Consider the following 20810-nt stretch of genomic DNA (forward strand, 5'->3'; position numbering starts at 1 on the left):
TTGACATTTTTACTCAAATGCGAGCCACCCTTTCCATGCATGTGTGCCTCTGTTGTCCTCTGAAATAGCAGGGAAGAACTATATTCCAGTATACCTGTATACCTTTATTCCTGTGATTTTCCAGGTTAAGGGGTCTGCAATTTTTTTTTCTTCTGGAATCAGTGTTAACTAAGACAGAAATGAGTACTAAACATGGACTATCTTCCATTACCTTGAATGAGCAAGTGAAAATATAAATCCATTGGGGGATACTTTCCATCTGCAGCAGAAATGTGAACTATTCACAGGAAATCCTATTTGCTCTCTGACCATCCTCAGCCCTGCTTCTATTTCTCAGGTGTGTCTATCCCCACTACTGCCCTCTTGGCAGTGCTCATCCACTCCTGTGCCAATCTGGTTACACAGCCCTGAACACGACAGGCCTGAGAGACTCCTTTGAGAAGAGCTGCAGGGCATGCGCTGCTGGAACCTATGGTGGCAACCTGGACACCATTCCACCCTGCCGGCCCTGCCCACCGGGATTCAGCTGCCCTGAAGGTGATTGTTCCACATGACACCACAGAGAACAGGGAGATGGTTATGGTTAAGAAATTGGTTTTAAGGTTTGCTGGGGGAGGACACAAGAAGAAAGCATCCTTTGAGCATCTCTTTAAGAAATGCCACATTTAAAATCTGAGCCAGAAGCCAAAGAACATTGGGTTGCATCAGAGTAGACCCACTGAAATGAATGAACCTCCATTAGTCACCTCCATTAACTTCAACGAGTCTGTAGGTCAAGCACTGAAGACAACCCATCATTTTTATACCACTGGTTTTGTCTAGGCTGGTGCTGTTTATAGAGTGAGAAATTCCCGTTCTTCCTCTTCCCCCCAGGTACTGCAAGTTACCTCCAGCATCCTTGCCCCCAGGGGTATTATTGCCCAGACCTGACCTCTTCCCCCAAGCCATGTCCTCCTGGTACTTATGGGAACAGCAGCCTAGCCAAGCAGTTGGAGGAATGCCACCCCTGCCCCGCTGGCTCTTTCAATCACCTCCCAGCTCAGACCGGGTGTTTTCCTTGCGGCAGTTCATCGACATCCAATCCAGGTGAGTCCACCTGTTCCCTGGCTCAGTTCCTTTCATTAGCATCATTTGGAGCTGCTTGCACAAGGGCTTCATTTCTGCAATGTGCAAACATCTGCAGATAAGGAGTGAGTGCATGCGCTGCCATGTTTCTTAGATGAGTAGTCAACCTCCCTCTGAACCTCAACTTGCCTCCTCAAGGTGCTACCAGCTGTACCTGCCATGGTCTGAATCGGGCTTTCCAGGAGTCTGATGGCTCTTGCATTTGCCAGGTGGGATACCTTTACTTTGACGAGAGAGGGAAGAAAACACCTGACAGCAACAGCGACCAGGACTGCCAGCCCCAGGTGATGCACAATGGCTGTTGTTGCATGTGTGATGCTCTGTAGAGGCATCTTTTATAAACATTATACCAGTCTGACTTGCCCCTTTTCTTCCCCTTCTACAGGTAGAGGAGCGCTGCGCTCCTTGGGAGGTTCGCTTAGCATCCACCCGCAAGTGTGTGTCTCCTGAGCACTATAACTGCTCTCTGGTCTGTGGTCCAGCAAGTGGTGAGCTCCACGCTGAACTTGGCATGTAAGCACCATCTTTACAGGAAAGCATTACTGGGTACCAGAGAGACAAGTTCTTCTCCTCAGCAATCGGGAGTGTAAATCTCGGCCAATTCTTATGCATTTTTACCATTGCTCAGATTTTTCAAATGGGATTAAGTGTGATGTGACAGACATCAGCACTCTGGCCTCTTCCCCCTTGTCAGCAGCCTCTGCATAGAAGGCAAGACAGAAATAAAAAAATGTTTCATTTCCACATTTAGGTTATACATTTACAAATAACTTCCCCCTAAAAGTACATCTGGAAGCAGATACATTTAGACAGATTTATTGTTTTTATTTTTTCAAATTAAATTTATCTCCTTCCCTCCCTCCCTCCCTCCCTCCCTCCCTTCCTTCCTTCCTTCCTTCCTTCCTTCCTTCCTTTCAAAGGAGCAGAGGGAGGAAGATGTGCCCATTAGAGAGCCAGAATTGGCTGCAGATCCCCACACCATGGCAGAACCTATGTTTTCTGCCCTAATATGTATGGAATGGACTTCATCTCAGTCTCGTAAACTTCATGCCCAAATTCCATGTCTGTTTGCTTGGAGATGTTACCAGATCATTCTTGCAGCCTTACCATGTCAACATCCACCACTGGTACCCCCTCCAGTGTCAGGTCCAAGAGGACAGGGCTGCTCCTTTCTGCCTTCCTTTCATCAGGCTTGGTGGCACTTGGAATTCTCATAAGAAGAGGCTTGATGGAGTTTCCCTACTCCCTCACTGATGTCACTGGTGATTCTGGCTATCCAAACTTTCCCTGGAAGCCCTCTTGGCCCAGACCCTGAATGAATTTCTCTAAACCCCTTTTAAAGCCACCCATGTGAGTAGCCATAACTACACCTTGTAGTAGCAAATCCCATAGCTTAAGGTTACCAGATTTTTTTTTCAATGAATCCGGGGACACTTTTCAACTTCATTAGGAATGATAGGATTTTGTCAGGGGACTGATTTGTAAATCCTGGGACTGTCCCCGGGAAACGGGGATGTCTAGTAACCTTACCATAGCTTAGCTATGCAGTATGTGGATAAGTTCTCTGAATCTCCCATCATTGGATGACCCCATTAGCTACTAGTGGAGGAGAATTTTTCTCTGCTCAACAGCATTAATGATTTTTATATACCTCTATAATTATCTTGTTTTTCTAAACTAAAAAGCCCAAACATCATATCCTTTCCTCATAGTGGAGTTATTCCAGTCCCTGGATTGTTTTGGAGGCCAGTGTGAGGACCTGCCTCATTTCTGGATTTTTAAGTTACTTTCAAACTGTTTTTGATATTGTGTTTTAATTGCAATATGCCCTGGGACCTTGGGATGAAAGGTGGGATATTGTTGTCACTGTTTTCAGTCGGAGTTCCACAATGACCCAGGTCAGGGGAAGCCAATGGACAGAGCTTAAGAACCCTTTGTTGCAGGAATGTGTTGTTGAGACTCCAATTCCCAACAGTGCCAGCCAGCATGGTCAATGGCCAACCATCAATGGTCAACTCCAATAACACCTCAAGGGTACCAGGTTCCTTAACTCTGCCTTACTGCCTACATAATTCTTCACCTGTGGCCCCTGCATCTCACAACACAGAGATCTGCATATTTCTTAGTTCTGGCACTAGCAGACACAGCTGACTCCCAGCTTATATGAAAGTAAGTCTTTCAAGCTTCTTTTCCTGGAATGGCAATTCAGACAGAAGCAGCACGGTTTCTCTCTGCTTCCCAGGTGCCACTGTGAGCAGTACATCTCCGCTGAAGAGCTATGTGATCGGCTATGCCTCTTGAGAGCTCCACAGATTTCCCTGAGATTTGGTCCAGAGAGGGAGCTGCTTCTAAGTGTTGACGGGACTCAGGAAAGAGTGAGTGGAGAATGCCAGGGCTGAAGGGGAATGGCTCTCCCTGCATGCAGATGGATGTTTAAGGCCACATTCACATCATACACTTAAACCAGTATCATACCATTTGAGGAGTTGTGGCTTCCCCCAAAGAATTCTGGAAGCTGTCATTTGTTAATTTGGATCTCTCAGCGGCGTTTGATACCATCGACCATAACATCCTTCTGGACCGTCTTGAGGGGCTGGGAGCTGGGGGCACTGTCATACAGTGGTTCCGCTCCTTCCTCCTGGGCCGTGTTCAGAAAGTGGTGGTGGGGGATGAGTGTTCAGACCCCTGGGCTCTCACTTGTGGGGTGCCTCAGGGTTCTGTCCTCTCCCCCATGCTTTTCAACATTTACATGCAGCCACTGGGAGAGATCATCAGGAGGTTTGGGCTGGGTGTTCATCAGTATGCAGATGATACCCAGCTCTACCTCTCTTTTAAATCAGAACCAGTGAAGGCGGTGAAGGTCCTGTGTGAGTGTCTGGAAGCGGTTGGAGGATGGATGGCGGCTAACAGATTGAGGTTGAATCCTGACAAGACAGAAGTACTGTTTTTGGGGGACAGGAGGCGGGCAGGTGTGGAGGATTCCCTGGTCCTGAATGGGGTAACTGTACCCCTGAAGGACCAGGTGCGCAGCCTGGGAGTCATTTTGGACTCACAGCTGTCCATGGAGGCACAGGTCAAATCTGTATCCAGGGCAGCTGTTTACCAGCTCCATCTGGTACGTAGGCTGAGACCCTATCTGCCTGCAGACTGTCTCGCCAGAGTGGTACATGCTCTGGTTATCTCCTGCTTGGACTACTGCAATGCGCTCTACGTGGGGCTACCTTTGAAGGTGACCCGGAAACTACAACTAATCCAGAATGCGGCAGCTAGACTGGTGACTGGGAGCGGCCGCGGAGACCATATAACACCGGTCTTGAAAGACCTACATTGGCTCCCAGTACGTTTCCGAGCACAATTCAAAGTGTTGGTGCTGACCTTTAAAGCCCTAAATGGCCTCGGTCCAGTATATCTGAAGGAGCGTCTCCTCCCCCATCGTTCTGCCCGGACACTGAGGTCCAGCTCCGAGGGCCTTCTGGAGGTTCCCTCACTGCGAGAGGCCAAGTTACAGGGAACCAGGCAGAGGGCCTTCTCGGTAGTGGCGCCCACCCTGTGGAATGCCCTCCCATCAGATGTCAAAGCGATAAACAACTACCTGACATTCAGAAGACATCTGAAGGCAGCCCTGTTCAGGGAAGTTTTTAATATGTGACATTTTAGTGTATTTTTCATCTTTGTTGGAAGCCGCCCAGAGTGACTGGGGAAACCCAGTCAGATGGGCGGGGTACAAATAATAAATTATTATTATTATTATTATTATTATTATTATTATTATAAAGGTGCTGAGAGTTGTTAAAGATAAAGGTAAAAGGACCCCTGACCATTAGGTCCAGTTGTGACCGACTCTAGGGTTGCAGCGCTCATCTCGCTTCATTGGCTGAGGGAGCAGGCATACAGCTTCCAGGTCATGTGGCCAGCATGACTAAGCTGCTTCTGGCGAACCAAAGCAGCGCCCGGAAACGCCGTTTACCTTCCCACCGAGTGGTACCTATTTACAGTATCTACTTGCACTTTGACGTGCTTTTGAACTGCTCGGTTGGCAGGGACCAAGCAACAGGAGCTCACCCCGTCGCAGGGATTCGAACCACCAACCTTCTGATCGGCAAGTCCTAGACCCCTATTTCCTGTCACAGAGCTACAATTCCTTTTGAAGAGGGATTTGTTGTTAAACTCTGGGAATGGTTTAAAGTAGTATGATGCTGTTTTAAATACATGCTGAGTGTGACCTAAGGCTTAGAGTTTCTCTAGGACTACTCTGCTGGGGACTATATAGGGAACTCAGAGAATTCCAACAAATAACTTAAGATAAATAGCAGACTGTAAGACAAACAACACCATATTGCTTTGCAGGAGCTACCAAATACCTTGGGACCTGATGAACATGTGCAGAAAAGCCAGCAGGTGCATTTGGCTCTCTTTGGTCCCAGTGGAGTTTTTGGCTTCCTGCTTTCCAGCCCAGACATGCTGGACACTTTCCTGGCAGGTAAGATGTCTCACGCCACAGTTTAGTGACAGGAGTGCATTGAATTATGCATCTGCAGTCTAGGTCTTCCATAAGCACTATGCCTGAAAATAGTAAGTGTGAGATGGACCCTTTGCAGGCAACCCACAGACTGTGCAACTCCCCCTCCCCCACTAAAATCACTTTGGATCTATGAGCCAGCTAGTTTACACTTGTTCCTCATCACAACAATGTTGTATTGTTACGTGCATGTGTGAATGGTCAATCCCAGATCAAACATCACATGAGAAAACCTTCATATATTTTGAAAAGGGATACATTGCAATGGCCTGTGAGTCAGAAATGAAGGGAATATAGAAGTGTGTTACTGGACATTGATGGTTTCCTCACCCACAACATTGGTGGGTTCCCATCTCTGTAAGAACTTGTGGTCCAGTCCTCCCACCTACCCACAGAATAAGCATCTTTCCTTAACTCTTGACTAGCTCCTCCCCTTTCCATCAACTTTTCCAATCCAGGAGATTCAGAGCTGCCTCCCCTGCGGCATAGACATCGGCGGGAAGGAGAGGCTGCACAATCTCAACATGCTCCACTCTTACCCACAATTCCAAACCCTGTTGCATGTCTGGCTGTTGGGGATGCCATCCTTTTCCAGCTCAGCATCAATCCCTATGGTGAGTATATGCAATTGCTTCCTGTGATGAAGGGTGAGATCCAATGCAGCATAAGTGGGCTCATAGAACTGGGCTGCTGCTTCTCTTCACTCCACCTCCTTGCCCACAGATCTGTCCCAGATAAGGCTGGGGGTGGGGAGAGGAGGGCTAGGGTAGGAACAAGGTGCAAGAGCACTCTCCCCTTCTGGGGCTTCCAGCAACTGGTATTGAGAAGCATTGCTGCCTCTAACACTGGAATAGGCATCCATTGCTGTACCCTCTATGAATTTGTCAGCTGTGGTCTTCGGAAGAAGAAGCAGTTTTGGCTTTGCAATTGCTACGCTTCACATTTCTTTTTTTTTTATAAATATTTTATTGAGTTTTAAAAAGAGAACAAACATAAGAAAGAACAAAAACAGATACACAGAAACACCAAACTATATAATACATTAGAAAAAAGAAAAGGCAGTTTAACAAACAGTTTAAAAAACAAAACCATCTTTAAAAAGATTTAAAAAGACAAAGAAGAAAAAAGAACACAAAAAATCCCTCTTTTTAATCCGCAACTTTAGTTAACTTATTTTCTTGACTTCCTCTCATCTCCCTTTTTTGTATCCCTGTTAAAACTTATATCAGCAAATTCTTGTCCAATTTATTTGTCTAATCATCCGTCCAATCTTATTTTAAACCTCATCGCTGGAACCCTTTCTGTTCATTTCAGTACCATTAACATTCAAAAATTTTACAATATTTCTGTAAATAAATTTTAAATTTCTTCCAATCTTCTTCCACCAATTCTTCTCCCTGGTCTCAGATTCTGCCAGTCATCTCCGCCATCTCCATGTATTCCATTACTTGCATCTGCCAATCTTCCAGAGTGGGTACATCTTGTGTCTTCCAATGCTTTGCTATGAGTATTCTTGCTGCTGCTGTTGCATACATAAAGAAAGTTTTATCCTTCTTTAGCACCAATTGGCCGACTATGCCCAGGAGAAAGGCCTCTGGTTTCTTAGGAAAAGTGTACTTAAGTACCTTTTTTAGTTCATTATAGATCATCTCCCAGAATGCCTTGATCCTTGGGCACGTCCACCAAAGGTGAAAGAATGTACCTTCAATTTCTTTACATTTCCAACATTTATTATCGGGCAAATGATAGATTTTTGCAAGCTTGATTGGGGTCATGTACCACCTACACTTCACATTTTGTTTCTGCTAGAAAGAGGGGACCCAAATTGATCCTGAGCTCAGTTCTCTTATCAAAATGCAGATCCACAGAGGGCTTGCCATTCAAGAGATAAGCATGTTTGTTTATGCATCCTTAGTCTGGCTTTGTATCCACTCTTGAGTTCTTGGATGGTGTTGACTCTGTGCCCATTCCTTACCAGACCGCCTTACAAGTCACTACCCTGTCTATCAAAAGCAGCACCTCTACAACAGCAACCCCCACTGGGATTTTGGTGCATTCAGAAGGCTGGACCACCTCATTCGAGAAACTCATCTCAACATCTCCAGGTATCTACCAAAGGAATGCTTTCCCTTCTACCAAGACCCTCAGAGGAGGTCCTGTTCATAGCCCCTTTCTCCTCTGAAGTTAGACCAATGCAGAAGAGAGGCAGAGCCTTCTCCTTGTAAAATTCTCTCCCCAGAGATGTCTGACAGGCTAGCCAACTCTTTGATCTTTAAGGGGGGAGAGAACTTAAAAAAAATAAAATAATGGACTGATATGCATGTGAATATTAGCTGTTATTTCTTACTTTTTTGTGATATTAAAAAAAAAACCACATTAGTCACCCCGAGTACATTGCCATACAATGTTGTGGATCACACATTCCAAGAATCCAGTGAATATTCTGCCAGCGCATTGCCAGCTGAGGGGGTTGAATTCGGCAGCAAATAAACTGAAGAAAATGATCATTCCCCTTCTGTTGATGTGGTTGTCACGTTAACCAATGATGGTGTTGGTTTGGTCATTTGTGGTCTTCCGTTTTGAAGGGAGTCAGGGAAAGTCATTCACTGATTGGATTGTTAATTTAATTGGCTGTGTTAATTGCTTTAAATCTATAGGCTAAGGAAATATTGTTCATATTCCTTAAGCTCCAGAGTGATTCTCAGTCTGCTTTTCTTTATCTACAGCTGAGAACTTCAGGCATTGCACAAGATTATCAGTGAGAAGGCTAGCTTACAGCTCTTCTCCACTGTGGGGTAGCATTCAGTCACACAGTCCACACCAGCAGTCTGAAGCTGTACAGTCCAGTAACAGTTTTGCCATGTTTGTAGAAATCAGGGCTTAATTTTGTTGACATCTCTAATTTACCCATGTAAAATACTGCATGGATGACATATACCGTATTTTTCGCCCTATAGGACGCACTTTTTCCCCTCCAAAAATGAAGGGGAAATGCGTGTGCGTCCTATGGGGCGAATGCAGGCTTCAGGAGAGCGACCCCTCTCGCTCTCCAGGCTTCAGGAGAGCCGCAGCGCCAGTCCCACAAGGTCGGGGGACAGCGGGGAGGCTGATGGCGGGGAGACGCGTGCTTCTCCCCGCTGCCTGCCCCGCAAGCTCCGGGGACAGCTGGGAGGTGCAGCGCGTCCTCCCTCTGTCCCCGGACCTGATCTGCAGGTGGGCGGCGGGAAGAAGAGCGCTTCTCCCCGCTGCCTGCCCCGCAAGATCTGGGGACAGCTGGGAGGCGCAGCGCGTCTTCCCGCTGTCCCCGGACCTGGTCTGCAGGCGGGCTGCGGGGAGAAGAGCGCTTCTCCCCGCTGCCGGCCCCACAAGCGCCTGGGGGGAAAATAATTTTTTTTTTCTTTATTTCCCCCCAAAAAAACTTGGTGCGTCCTATGGGCCGGTGCGTCCTGTGGGGCGAAAAATACGGTACTTCATACGTCTTCATCTCTCCAATATGTCTTTTCTCTTTGGAGCTGGCTCACGAGTGATCTCTGATTTTACATCTCTCTTGCCTCCATTAACTTTACAGAATCTTTTCTGATGCACTTGACAACCCTCAGAGAATCAATAAGACCTCCACTCAAGGAACTGATAAGAGGCATGAAATGCCTTTTGCAAGGAAGAAAGCTTGAGGAACAATGTTTCCCATCTTCTTCCTAGGGGAGCTCTATCATTTTGGAGAATAATCTAGCAATAATCAAAGAAATAATTTGTTGCAGTCAGTAGATCAGAATCTCCATGGCCTCAGCGACATTGAGATCATGCTGTGAATAAAACTGAAACTGCTTGAAGGTTTTTCCTCCCCCTTGATACCTTTAGTTTTGGGGTAATATTAAATATTGACGGAATGCAGTAGAGCAAAAGGGCTTGTTTAAGACAGCACACCTCTCCCTTCCTCAGATTCTCCCACGTGTTCCTTGAGCCTGGGACGTACGTCTTCCGGGATAATGCCATTGAAGATCGGATGCTGATCGTGGTGGTGAATGAGGAGACTATGAGCTGCAACCCCCTTGCAGCTCCCTTCCAGCCCTCATCTCCATTCCAGCTGGCTCGGCAGGGCGTCTTGAAGCACCAGGTGCTGAATGTCGCCCCAGACTGGGCAGCTATTGCAGGTACTATGACAATGACTCTGTAGTTTGTCTTGAAAGGAGGGGGGGGGGACTATGGTGCCCAGAATTCCTTGGGGAAAGTCGTGTGCTTTAAATGTGTGTCAGATGTGCTTTAGGTCTATAGTGTGGCTCTTGCAAAGTGCTGTGTATGTGCTCCTTAAACTTTTGTGGACTTTGCCCTTTTCAGTCAAAGCAACACAACTAGGCTGCAATTAACCAGCTGTCCATCCCATATTGGCCTCTCCGCTCACCTTTATAATATCAGTTGCCCCTCTGGCATATTTTTCCAGAGGTAAGGAGAGCTGACTTCTTGCAACATGCATCATGAGAAAGCAGACGCCCTTTGGGAAGGTGACTTGAGGTGACTGATTCATATTAATTATCTGTAGCAGTTAATCTGCTTATACAAGCAGAGGAACAAGACAGAGTCTCTAGACTTCTGGTCTCCCATCCTCTGCTGCAGCAACTCTCCTCCTCCTGTGTAAGCAATTCTTTGCTGCATAGCAATAGCAGGTGGAGCTAGCAATGAGGAGCAGCCCAGGTATGCCACACCTTGCCTTAAGAATGCAAGTAATAGGTGGCTTTGCTTTATTCAGTTTGTTACATAAGAGCAGCAAACGTCATGGTTTCCAGCATGCGCTGGTGTCAAAATAAACACACCATGGAATATTTGCTTTGGTCTGGATTGCAAAGTAGAGCTAGGCATAGTGTGATCTCAAGAAGTATTCTCTGTCCAAGAGTTCTAAGGATGACTTGTTTTTCCTTTCTGTGCCTCAAATATGCCAGACACTTAAGCATTGTTTCCAATGCTCTCGCAACTGAACCACACCCATATTTCTGCATGGAAGGAAAGGCCTTAGTTTGTGGGTCGCCTTGTCGCAGCAGACAAAGTGGAGTGAAAGACCCAGAGTGGAGAGAGACCGTGTGCCTCTGCAGATGTTACTCGACTTATAACTCCCATCTAGCCATAGACAGATCTGTCCCACTCCATAAGAACTGAAGCCAGAGGCAGTAATTCTTCTGAATACTACTTGCTGGAAACCACAGGAGGGCAGAGTGCTCTTGTGTTCGGGTCATGCCTTTGCAGGTTTCCCACAGGCACCTGGATTATTTAATTATTTATTAGATTTATTACATAACACCCTTCATCATAAGATCTCAGGGCAGCTCACGGAATAAAATACGGGATGGAAAGAAGTAAATAATTGAACAAAATGCAGGAGTAGATTGTAATGGTTCTAGGGGTTGATTGTGCGTAAGTTGGCACCACACCTGGCTGGGTTACCTTTTCTGTCCGGACAGCCACCCATCCGTGGCTGTCTCAATCGCTGGCAGAATCCGTCAGTGGGTGTTTCTTGAACTTCTTCCAGCAAAGAGGTTCTTTGATGCCCAGTCTCCTCCTACTCTCCCTGCGCGGAAGTCTTCTGCACAGGGAGGGTGTGGGCAGTGGAGGACCTGTGCTCTCCCCGCTGGTCTCCGGCAAGGAGTCCTGGAGCCTTCTCTCCGATTCCCCCATCTGCCCCCCCTCCTCCACTGGTGCTACGCTGATTTCCTTCCCCAGTGGATGGGCTGCCTCTCTCCCTACTGGGACCCTCTCCGGCATCCCTCTGGAGCCTTCCCTCCACCTCTGGCTCCGATGGCAGTTCCCTGACATAGATGATCCAATCTAGCAGGTTCTTCTTATGAGAGAAGAGAACCTTTGTCTCTTCTGGTGTCGCTGGGCTGTAATTCCTATACAGTGGTACCTCGGGTTACAGACGCTTCAGGTTACAGACGCTTCAGGTTACATACTCCGCTAACCCAGAAATAGTACCTTGGGTTAAGAACTTTGCTTCAGGATGAGAACAGAAATTGTGCGGCGGCGGCACAGCGGCAGCGGGAGGCCACATTAGCTAAAGTGGTGCTTCAGGTTAAGAACAGTTTCACGTTAAGAACAGACCTCCAGAATGAATTAAGTTCTTAACCAGAGGTACCACTATACAGTATACACCAAATACAATGCACTTTGCAATGCAAATGTCAGAACACGTTACGCAATGCCTATTAAAACTTAATTCAAATAAATCCACAGTGTCCAAAAGCACCTGGAGGGACACAGGTTCCCCATTTCTGCTGCAAACTCTTCCTCTTCAGCCTTAGCCCTGCTGCCTCTGAAGGATGGTCAGTTCAGCCAAAGAAGCTGTGTGGACTAGCACGAGGCACCTGAACCATAGAGAAATGCCTGCTGGGACGCTGGGGGGGGGGAGTTAAGCAGGTGGTGGAAGCATGAGCAGTGAACCATTAATGGATGCCACCTGGATAAAGTGGAAGGGAACTCAAGAACTTACCTTAGACCACCATCAGGCCTCTGAGAAGAAATTGTAGTGACCTATTTCCCTTCGTTTAATCACCACTGTGTTCTCCTGCCTTTTCAGCTGTGCTTTTCATCCTGGGGTTCCTCACTGTGGTGTTGACAGCCTTAGTTGTTCTCCTGAGGCATCCCAGCTCTGCTCCAAACCCAATGAAGAGCTGGAAGCCGCGGTGGAGGAGCTTGGGAGAGCCACACATCCCCCCGGAGTATGTGCTCATTAAAGAGAGGTGAGTGACGGAAGCCTAATCACCGATGCCACCTTGGGCATCAATTCTAGCGTCTCTCAGATTCTATTTTTTTCAGTCTTCAGTTCTTCACATTTCCACATCAGTTTGTGATTCCCCCCCATGACCACTCCCCACATTAAATGGGGGACGCCCTTTGCATGTTCATGTGCAGCCGCAGCCCCCCGGACCCTATGCGGCACCATTAGCACAGGCTTGGCTTTGCCTTCCCCAGGTGGGATACCTGGAGGTCTCCGTCTACCTCAGCCAGTTGCCCAATCCTGCCTGGCGAGGTATTGCCAAGGTGATCAGGCCAGATAGGGGGGAGGGACCACCCTGCCCACACAATAGGGGGAGGATCTTATCTGGGAATCATCAGTTGGCTCCAGAGCTTCTTCAGAAAGGACGTTGCTGGACTTCCTTGCTCCAAAGGTAGGCCTAGGGTCTTTGGCCTCCCCCCCCCGGCCACAGGGCCTCAAAGGGATGGTGGGGAGCACTAGATCTCGGGATCCCCTTTTAAAGGGGATCCCCTCCCTTGGGCAGACCAGGGTGACGGGTGGCAGCATGGGGAGCTCTCTGGCTGCGCCCCTGTGCCTCTGGTGGCGGCGTGGGCCATGGGGGGACAGCACCGCTTCGCGCGGCCTGCCCCTTCCCCCATCAGGCCTGGCGGCCCCAGGGTGCGTCGAGTGGCGTTGGACAGGCTTTTTTCACTAATATGTGCAGCTTTATGCATACTTTAGCCCAATCCATACCTTTTTGTACACATTGCTTGACTTTAAAAGTACACTGCAAAATTAGGAAAAGTGCAAATTTCATAAGACGCCTGTATGCATTGGTTCATGCATTGTTCTGAAAAGTGTAAATTAGGTAGGTTCACCTATCAAAGCAAACTGAACTGAATTTCTCCTGCCATCCTGACTCGGGGCAGCAAACAGAAATTTAGTTCCTAAAACAAACAAGAGCAGATTGTGTGTTTTTAAAAAATAAAACTAAAAATGATAAACTGACGTGTCAATGTGAATAAATGAACATAAGAAGAACCTTTTAGGTCAGGCGAATGGCCCACCTTAGTCCAGCATCCTGGTCTTACAGTGGGCAGCCAGATACCCATGGGAAACTTGCAAGGAAGACCCAATCACAAGAGGACTACCCCATCCTGCAGTTCCCAGAAAGTGGTATTCAGCAGCATTACTGCATGGGAGAAAATTCTCTTTGGAGATTCAATACAGAGGCTCAGACCAGATTCCCAATTAGTCAGACTCTTATATTCAGTCATGTATTACAGGACAGAGTCCAAAAGAGTCTGTGAGAGCATTCCATTAGCACACCCCCTATTTGGGAAATGTACATAATCTTGGCTGTTTGTTCAACCACACTTTGCCACCTTCTGCCACCTCAACACTTCACCCAAATATAGTTCTTAAAAACAGTTATTCAACTTATGGTGTTGTTGTTGTTGTTTGCTGTACATAACCCTCCTTGCATCTTATCTGGGATTGTTTTCTACTCCAGTGGACAGTTAAGTTCCTTCAAAATGGATTACTGTCAGTTTTGTGGCCAGGCTGCACACTTGCATAGTGGCAATGGCCTTCCTGGTCATGGGTTTTGCAGAATTTCTACCTCAGCTGTCTCTAACTGTGGAGGCAAAGCATAGCCAAACAGTGGTACCTCAGGTTACATACGCTTCAGGTTACATATGCTTCAGGTTACAGACTCCGCTAACCCAGAAATAGTACCTTGGGTTAAGAACTTTGCTTCAGGATGAGAACAGAAATCGTGCTCCGGCGGAGCGGCAGCAGCAGGAGGCCCCATTAGCTAAAGTGGTGCTTCAGGTTAAGAACAGTTTCAGGTTAAGAACAGACCTCAGGAACAAATTAAGTACTTAACTCAAGGTACCACTGTAATGGCTAGTAGCCACGGATAGCCTTCTCCTCAATGAGTGAGGGGGGAAATAAGAAACGGAGAGTAATCCCAGTTAACGGATCTTCCCATCCCTAGTCTCATCACAAGAGACAGCCTTTTTAAAAGAGGCACTTTCTCAAGCTCTCGTGTGCATTTCTCCCCCTGTTCTTGTAGCATCCAGTTCTATGAAGCTCTTGGCTCCCAGGGATCTGGAGAAGAACCTGATGCAGGAGAGGGAACTTTCCCAGGATTAGGTAAGACTTTGTTTTGGAAGATTAGGCTCGGTGCTCTCACAAACAGGCAGGTGAATGTTGCATATTCCCCCCTCCCACACAGACACCCAAATGCTGGCAAGCGATTTTGATCACCAGTCCTGACATGGGAAATCTCTGACCCAAAACAAGTTTGCCAAAGCAACCACAAAACACTGAAGCAAGGCATGTGCTGTAATTGAAGCTATAATCCATCATGGGATGCTTTGGGGGTGCCACGCCTCTCAGAGAAGAGAAAATACTGTTCATTTGCACATGCAAGGGCCATTTTAAAACTGAACATCAGTCGCTTGATAGCAATGGCACATAAGCACTGGTGGCTGGTTTCCTGGACTTTTTCAGAATTTGTGGGGTTATTTGATGTGGGTATGGATTAGCACTCCCCACTGGTTCCCTCTAAACCAACCTACTCCAACCTGGAGCTCTCAAGTTGCTTTGTATTACAACACCCATCATCCCCAGACCAAATTAAACAATTGCTATGCTTGATGGGTGTTGTAGTCTGAAACATTTGCAGGGCACAGGTTTGGCAAAGGTATATTGATCATGCTTGCCTGTTCTCCAGATAACTCACCACGGCGCAGTAACTTTTGTTTTTGTCAGATGAAAATGTAAGTCTGTGAGATCTCCAAGGCGGAAGCGTTTACTGATAATAGTGCAGGTGGAGCTATGTCCAGCAGATGGCAGTGTTTACACTCTTTGGGGGTGGTTCCGCTACAAAAAAATCACTGAAAAAAATCAAGGCAGGGCATTTCAGTTGCCACTGTCACCCTGACAGTTCGTTTACTAAATTCTCTCAGTTAAGTTGTAGATGTAGGATGTTTGATGTGTACACCTGAAAATTAAAAGTGGAGGCAAAATTGTGCTTGCAAATACATGTGTCATGCACATGAACTCATTAGGGACCTAGGATCAGGCTTCCAAACAAGTCTGATGTATGAAAAGGCCACCTTGGGAACTTTTGTAATTCACCTAAGAACTACAAATGCCCAAGTGGTGCCCTCTGTGAATTTGCAGATCTCAGCCAAATAATAATTAAAAGTACGCATTGAAGGATTAGTGATAATGGCCATTGCTGCTTCTGAAATTTGTGTGCTCCTAGTTCACACAATACCATTCACACTGGTAGACCATTCTTATGAGCATTGTGAGTGGTCAAGAGTAACTTCTGAACCTATAAAGAGGATTTAAATGAGCACACAAATATACATATATTGCACCCTGAAAGGCTTGAATGTCATGCGCACATCATACCAGACTAATAATAGCTGATAATTAACACTTTGGAAGTATCTAGGGCACCTCACTAGGGACGCTGTGAAAACTGTCAATATTTGCTTCCACCCTTGTGGTTTTCTGGGGACTGATTTCAGGTTTTGACCCACTTAGCCAAAGTTCTGCAGGAACTCCCCTGTATTCCTGAAGTTCAGGCTGTGAATGGCATTGGTTGTGTAGCTAACATGACATCACCCAGGTACAAACGGGCAGCATCAAATGTTTAGCAGGGAAAACCTTAAAAGGAGGGGGTAAACGGAAACCCTAAAACAGCTCTATGGGGGTTAAGCTTGTTCCCACTTCTATTCATTCTCATTCAATGATGTGTCACACACTCTCTTTTTCACATGGCCTTCCCCAACTTGGTGCCTTTCAGATGGTTTTGTACATGCAAAACCATATAGGCCAATGCTTGCTCAGACTGATGGGAGTTGTAGTCAAGCAACATCTGGAGGACACCAGTTTGGGAAAGGATGTCTGAACACATTTGTGTGCAGTCCCCAACTTCTAGGGAGGATCTTCAAGGGATTCAAAAAGGTCTTCACCTGGGGCTGGAATGGAACAAGATTCAGCATCAGGTGAGACAGGCTGGCAAGATCATATCCCAAGGTCAAGATAAAGTGATCAATGGCTGCTCTGCTTCCACTGCCAGAGGCAGGAGGCCTCTAAATACCACTGGCTGGGAACCACAAGTGGGAATTCCGGTGGTGGTTGCACCCAGATCCTATTTCTTGTCTTCCTATAGGCATCTGGGTAGGAGCTGTAAGAACAGGAAGCTGGACTCAATGGGCCTTTGTACAGATCCAACTGAGTTTTCCCTATGTTCTTATCAGGATGGTTTTTCATGGAGTCTATCCAGTTGTTGTTGTTTCACCACAGAAATCCTGTGCAGTAGTTTAGACTGAGAGAGAAGGGGGGGGGGGGGGAGAGAGATTGTTCCAGTATATCCAGCAAGCTATGTGGCTGAGCATGCATTTGAACCTGGATTCTTCTGTCCCAACCATTCATCCCATGCCATTTTTGAAGACAAGATAAGAAGGGAGAGTTACCAGAAGAGCCCCTCCATTTCTGAGCTTCTTTTTCTCCCTTCCCACCACAAAGAAATAAATCAATATAAGGACTGCAAAGCTTTTTTTCCTTTATACCGAAGGTCTTAGTCAATTAAATGGATAAGCTGCCTTTGTTTCAGGCGACCAGTTTGCAACAAAAGACCTGGAAGATTTCAGCGTCCGCACTTTGTATGACAAGCTGGAGGACCAGAACCTTCACTTGGCATCGCAGCTAGCAAAACACCGGGCAGATGTCCTGGCCTTCTACCGAGGCATCAGCCAGAAAATCCAGAGTCTTTTGGTCAGTGCTGTGAGGAGGGAAGCATATGTGTAGAAATATATTTGCTCATTTGCTTTTGACCCCACTTTATTTCCAACGAACTGGAGCACTGCACTCCCCTGAATGGGTTACTAATAGGTACCGGTATAATGCACCTGCCCATCTATGGACCAGATTAGCTAGATCATGACTCTTGACCAATCACATGGTGGTGGCCATTCTAGATGTAGGTACCAAAACTCCACTGGGGCAGAATATAGCAATAAATTTCACACTTCTGGGCAACAAAGAGGTGTTGCCCCTGAGTCTGTCTGCTCAGGCAAGGTCCTTCAACATTGGCAGGTTTTAGATCCCTGGCCCTCATTAAATGTTTCTGCCCTAGCATATATTAATGCACACCTACAAGCGCCATTGATGTGGCTAAATTACAATAAGCTTGAAGCTGAAAGGAGGCGCCCCCCTGATGGCTGCATGGGGAATTAGGGGACTGTCAGGCCTGGGGTCTGGCTTGAAACAGGCCACCATGAAATCTGGGCCCTGGCATGTGGCAATGGGCTTGTGGGCCAGGAACAGGCGGCATAGTCGTGAATGGGCTGGCAGGGGAAAACAGCAGACTGGATTACTGAGGTGAGACAGGGTAGGTCTGGTGTGAGGCTTGGTGAGACATACCAAGGGAAAGTCTTGGTTAAGGAGATGAGTGATTCAGATTTCCAGAGCAGCTCACTAGGAAATGTTTGTAGCAGGACTGGTGAACCTTTTTCAATCCAAAGGTAGCAGTCTCTTCTGGGCCACTTTCTGGGGGCCACATGCAGTGGCTGGCAGAACCAGAGATAAAGTGGGTGGAGCAACAAATGAAGCAGGGCCCCTGAAGGGTGTGGCCTATGGAGAGAGGGTGTGGCTGGCTGGGAAGGGGTGTGGTGTGGGGAGAGTCCCGAGGGCCAGATAGAGAGGAGTGGAGGGCCACTTTTGCCACGCACCCCTGGCAAAAAAAGGACTGAAGTTCTTTATCCCTGGTTTACAGGGCCCAGTGCCATTCTCTCTGCCTCAGACCCTAGAAAGCCCCTGTCACTCAAAAGTTTGATGGGCAATAGTCTGACCTTTCCATAAGGCAGCTTCCTATTTTCCTAAGCAATGTAATGTTCCCCAGTGAAGGCAAAAGCAATTTGACGAGGTCATAAAATCTGAGACATCAGTAAAGCATTAAGGCTGTTGATCTCTGTTTGTAGGATCTGGTACAGACACTGGATATGGATGCATTGAAGGGCATGGAAAGGTCCACAGTCGCCAGGGATAGAGCCCAGGTCACCTTCAGTTCAGCCAAGGAGACCCAAGAAAGTGAGAGCTCCTCCATCAAGCTTTCTGGAGTCTTGCAAGCAAAGGGCTACTCAGGTGAGAGAGCTGGGAACACTTCCCTGCCATTTTTTTAAAAAGGGATTTTCTACAAGTGCCAGGCACCCATTAGAACTGACCAAAATGTGAAAGCAAATAACGGTGTGTTTTTCATTTTTAAAATTCTCCTTTGTACCTTTTAATGTTCTCTTTTCTTACGGATATTTCACTGTGACACTTGTGGTGACCCATGGAGCTTGCTTCTTTGCTCCGAATGTAGCTGTGTTCATGAGCAAATCTCCAAGAGGCATGAAAACAGCTGCTTACAGGCTGTTAAGGAAGCCGTATTAACTGATTAATGCCTTGCTGAATTCTTTTAGGTTCTGAGTGGCAGGAGGCAACAGAGCTAATGAAAGTCCTGGGGATTTTGCTGCGAAAAATCCATTTTGGGAAGGTGACAGTGAAGCCAGAAGGGGCACAGGGGCACAATGGGGCTAGTGGATCTGGCCTGGCTATCCGAGAGCAAGCTGGAACTCAGCAAAGATGCCCGGTAAGAATGAAGGTCTCCCTTTGGCACTCTCTCTCTCTCTCTCTCTATCTCTATCTCTGTCTCTCATTCCTGTGATATTTGAACATTATTTCCTGTGTAGGGTACTAGCTCCCTGACACAGCGTGTGCTCTCTGGTGGGAAACGGGCCTCACTTAGCTCTCGTGGCTGTGAAGACCAAGGTAAGGATGTGTGCAGCCTTTTTACCTGGCTATAAAACAGGGAAGGAGAACCTCCCACTTCCCTTGAGGGCTACATTCCCTTTGGGGTAATGTGTTTGTGGCCTGAAACAAAAGTCGATAGAGCCATCCCACCTCCTTTCTCTAATCCACATACCCAATCCACTGACATATCTGTCCATTCCCAGGTACACACGATGACCCCAGTGCACACATGCAATTTGCGTGGCTGGGTGGGACTCTCGTTTGCTCCCCTGAAAAGTGATTCCCACCCCCCCTTCCTGTGAAAATTGCAGACACAAAGGACTCTTGCAAACATCGGCACTTGAATCTGGTATCCTAAACATCCATACCCTTTCCCTGCTGAAGCTCCTCCGAAGCTGCTGTTGGCTTCAGAGAACAAAACAAGTGCATGTGTTAACAGCAGGAAGGGGCAATTAGATCAGGGTAAGAGAGGAAATGGTTAACAATCTTTCTGAAAACACCGCTTTTCAAAGCGTGCAGAATCTTGAGAGCAGTGGCTTAGTTTAAAATAATACACACAAAACCACAGGAAATCCTAATTGCCCGTCTAGTTTCTCCCTGTCTGCGGTTGTTGGGAGGTGCAGTTCTCCTGAGCTGCCACTAGATGGAAACATAAGCCGCATGCGGTCTGCAAGCTTCAGAGCATCAGTTATGTACAGGTCATTTTTTCAGGCCATGCAAGTGACCCTTGTGACAGTATGTTACATAACAGCCCCTCCCCGCTGCATGAATTTAGTAATCTGCATGAAGTCATCATCCTCATCCTTGTCTCTCTGAGTCTACAAGCAGCACCTTCAGCTGATATATGCCTTGTCTGTATTTGTCAGGGTTGGACCTGCAGCCTCGCAAAAGCAGCATGCTTGCTTGCGTAAGTGAGCTGGAAGTAGAGGCCCTGATGGCGACGTCCCCCCTTGCCAAGACCCTGGGCGAGATCAAGCAGTTTTTGGAGACATCCCAGCAGCCCCCACACTCGCCTCCTTCTCCAGGTGATAGAGCTGATTCCTGCATCTTCTGATACCCTTCATCCCTGTGTTTCTTGGGATTGCCTCAGAGAGGATGTGGGAATGATGCATAGAAACACATGCAAATCATTGAAGTGATTTGGTGATTCCTCCCCTTTGCTTCATTCCATCTTTAAATCTCCAGGGTTTAAAAAGGATGCGGGTGGCATTGTGGGTTAAACCCCAGAGCCTAGGACTTGCCGATCAGAAGGTCGGTGGTTTGAATCCCCACGACGGGGTGAGCTCCCATTGTTCAGTTCCTGCTCCTGCCAACCTAGCAGTTCGGAAGCACGTCAAAGTGCAAGTAGATAAATAGGTACCACTCTGGCGGGAAGGTAAATGGCGTTTCCGTGCGCTGCTCTGGTTCACCAGAAGCAGCTTAGTTGTGCTGGCCACATGACCCGGAAGCTATACGCCGTCTCCCTCGGCCAGTAAAGTGAGATGAGCGCTGCAACCCCAGAGTCGGCCATGACTGGACCTAATGGTCAGGGGTCCCTTTACCTTTACCTATGGGGGTTTAAGCAGGAAACGTGTGGGGGGACGGGAAGCAAATCTCATGTGCACGCTGGCGGCTGTTAATATTATA

General features: G+C 47.2%; 1 protein-coding gene across 8 annotated transcripts in view; it reads left to right on the forward strand.

The window, feature by feature from the left end:
- The window catches only part of LOC307203588 (uncharacterized protein), a 151077-nt gene that overhangs the window by 115516 nt on the left and 14751 nt on the right, over nucleotides 1–20810 (forward strand). For 7 of the 8 annotated variants that reach the window (XR_013833309.1, XM_079954466.1, XM_079954463.1 and 4 more), the window contains 16 exons: nucleotides 338–537; nucleotides 874–1086; nucleotides 1264–1409; nucleotides 1511–1638; nucleotides 3368–3500; nucleotides 5473–5605; nucleotides 6070–6258; nucleotides 7623–7749; nucleotides 9584–9795; nucleotides 12207–12369; nucleotides 14443–14522; nucleotides 17005–17165; nucleotides 18371–18533; nucleotides 18854–19023; nucleotides 19124–19202; nucleotides 20051–20209. Coding sequence is in view for 7 of the 8 variants with exons in the window: in XM_079954466.1 (XP_079810592.1) it covers nucleotides 338–537; nucleotides 874–1086; nucleotides 1264–1409; nucleotides 1511–1638; nucleotides 3368–3500; nucleotides 5473–5605; nucleotides 6070–6258; nucleotides 7623–7749; nucleotides 9584–9795; nucleotides 12207–12369; nucleotides 14443–14522; nucleotides 17005–17165; nucleotides 18371–18533; nucleotides 18854–19023; nucleotides 19124–19202; nucleotides 20051–20209 (2456 nt within the window). In the remaining variant the exon portion in view is untranslated. The remainder of the gene's footprint in view (nucleotides 1–337; nucleotides 538–873; nucleotides 1087–1263; nucleotides 1410–1510; nucleotides 1639–3367; nucleotides 3501–5472; nucleotides 5606–6069; nucleotides 6259–7622; nucleotides 7750–9583; nucleotides 9796–12206; nucleotides 12370–14442; nucleotides 14523–17004; nucleotides 17166–18370; nucleotides 18534–18853; nucleotides 19024–19123; nucleotides 19203–20050; nucleotides 20210–20810) is intronic. The other variant, XM_079954465.1, reaches the window with a different exon arrangement.

The sequence above is a fragment of the Podarcis cretensis genome, assembly GCF_951804945.1.
Source record: "Podarcis cretensis genome assembly, chromosome: 15".
Taxonomy (NCBI): domain Eukaryota; kingdom Metazoa; phylum Chordata; class Lepidosauria; order Squamata; family Lacertidae; genus Podarcis; species Podarcis cretensis.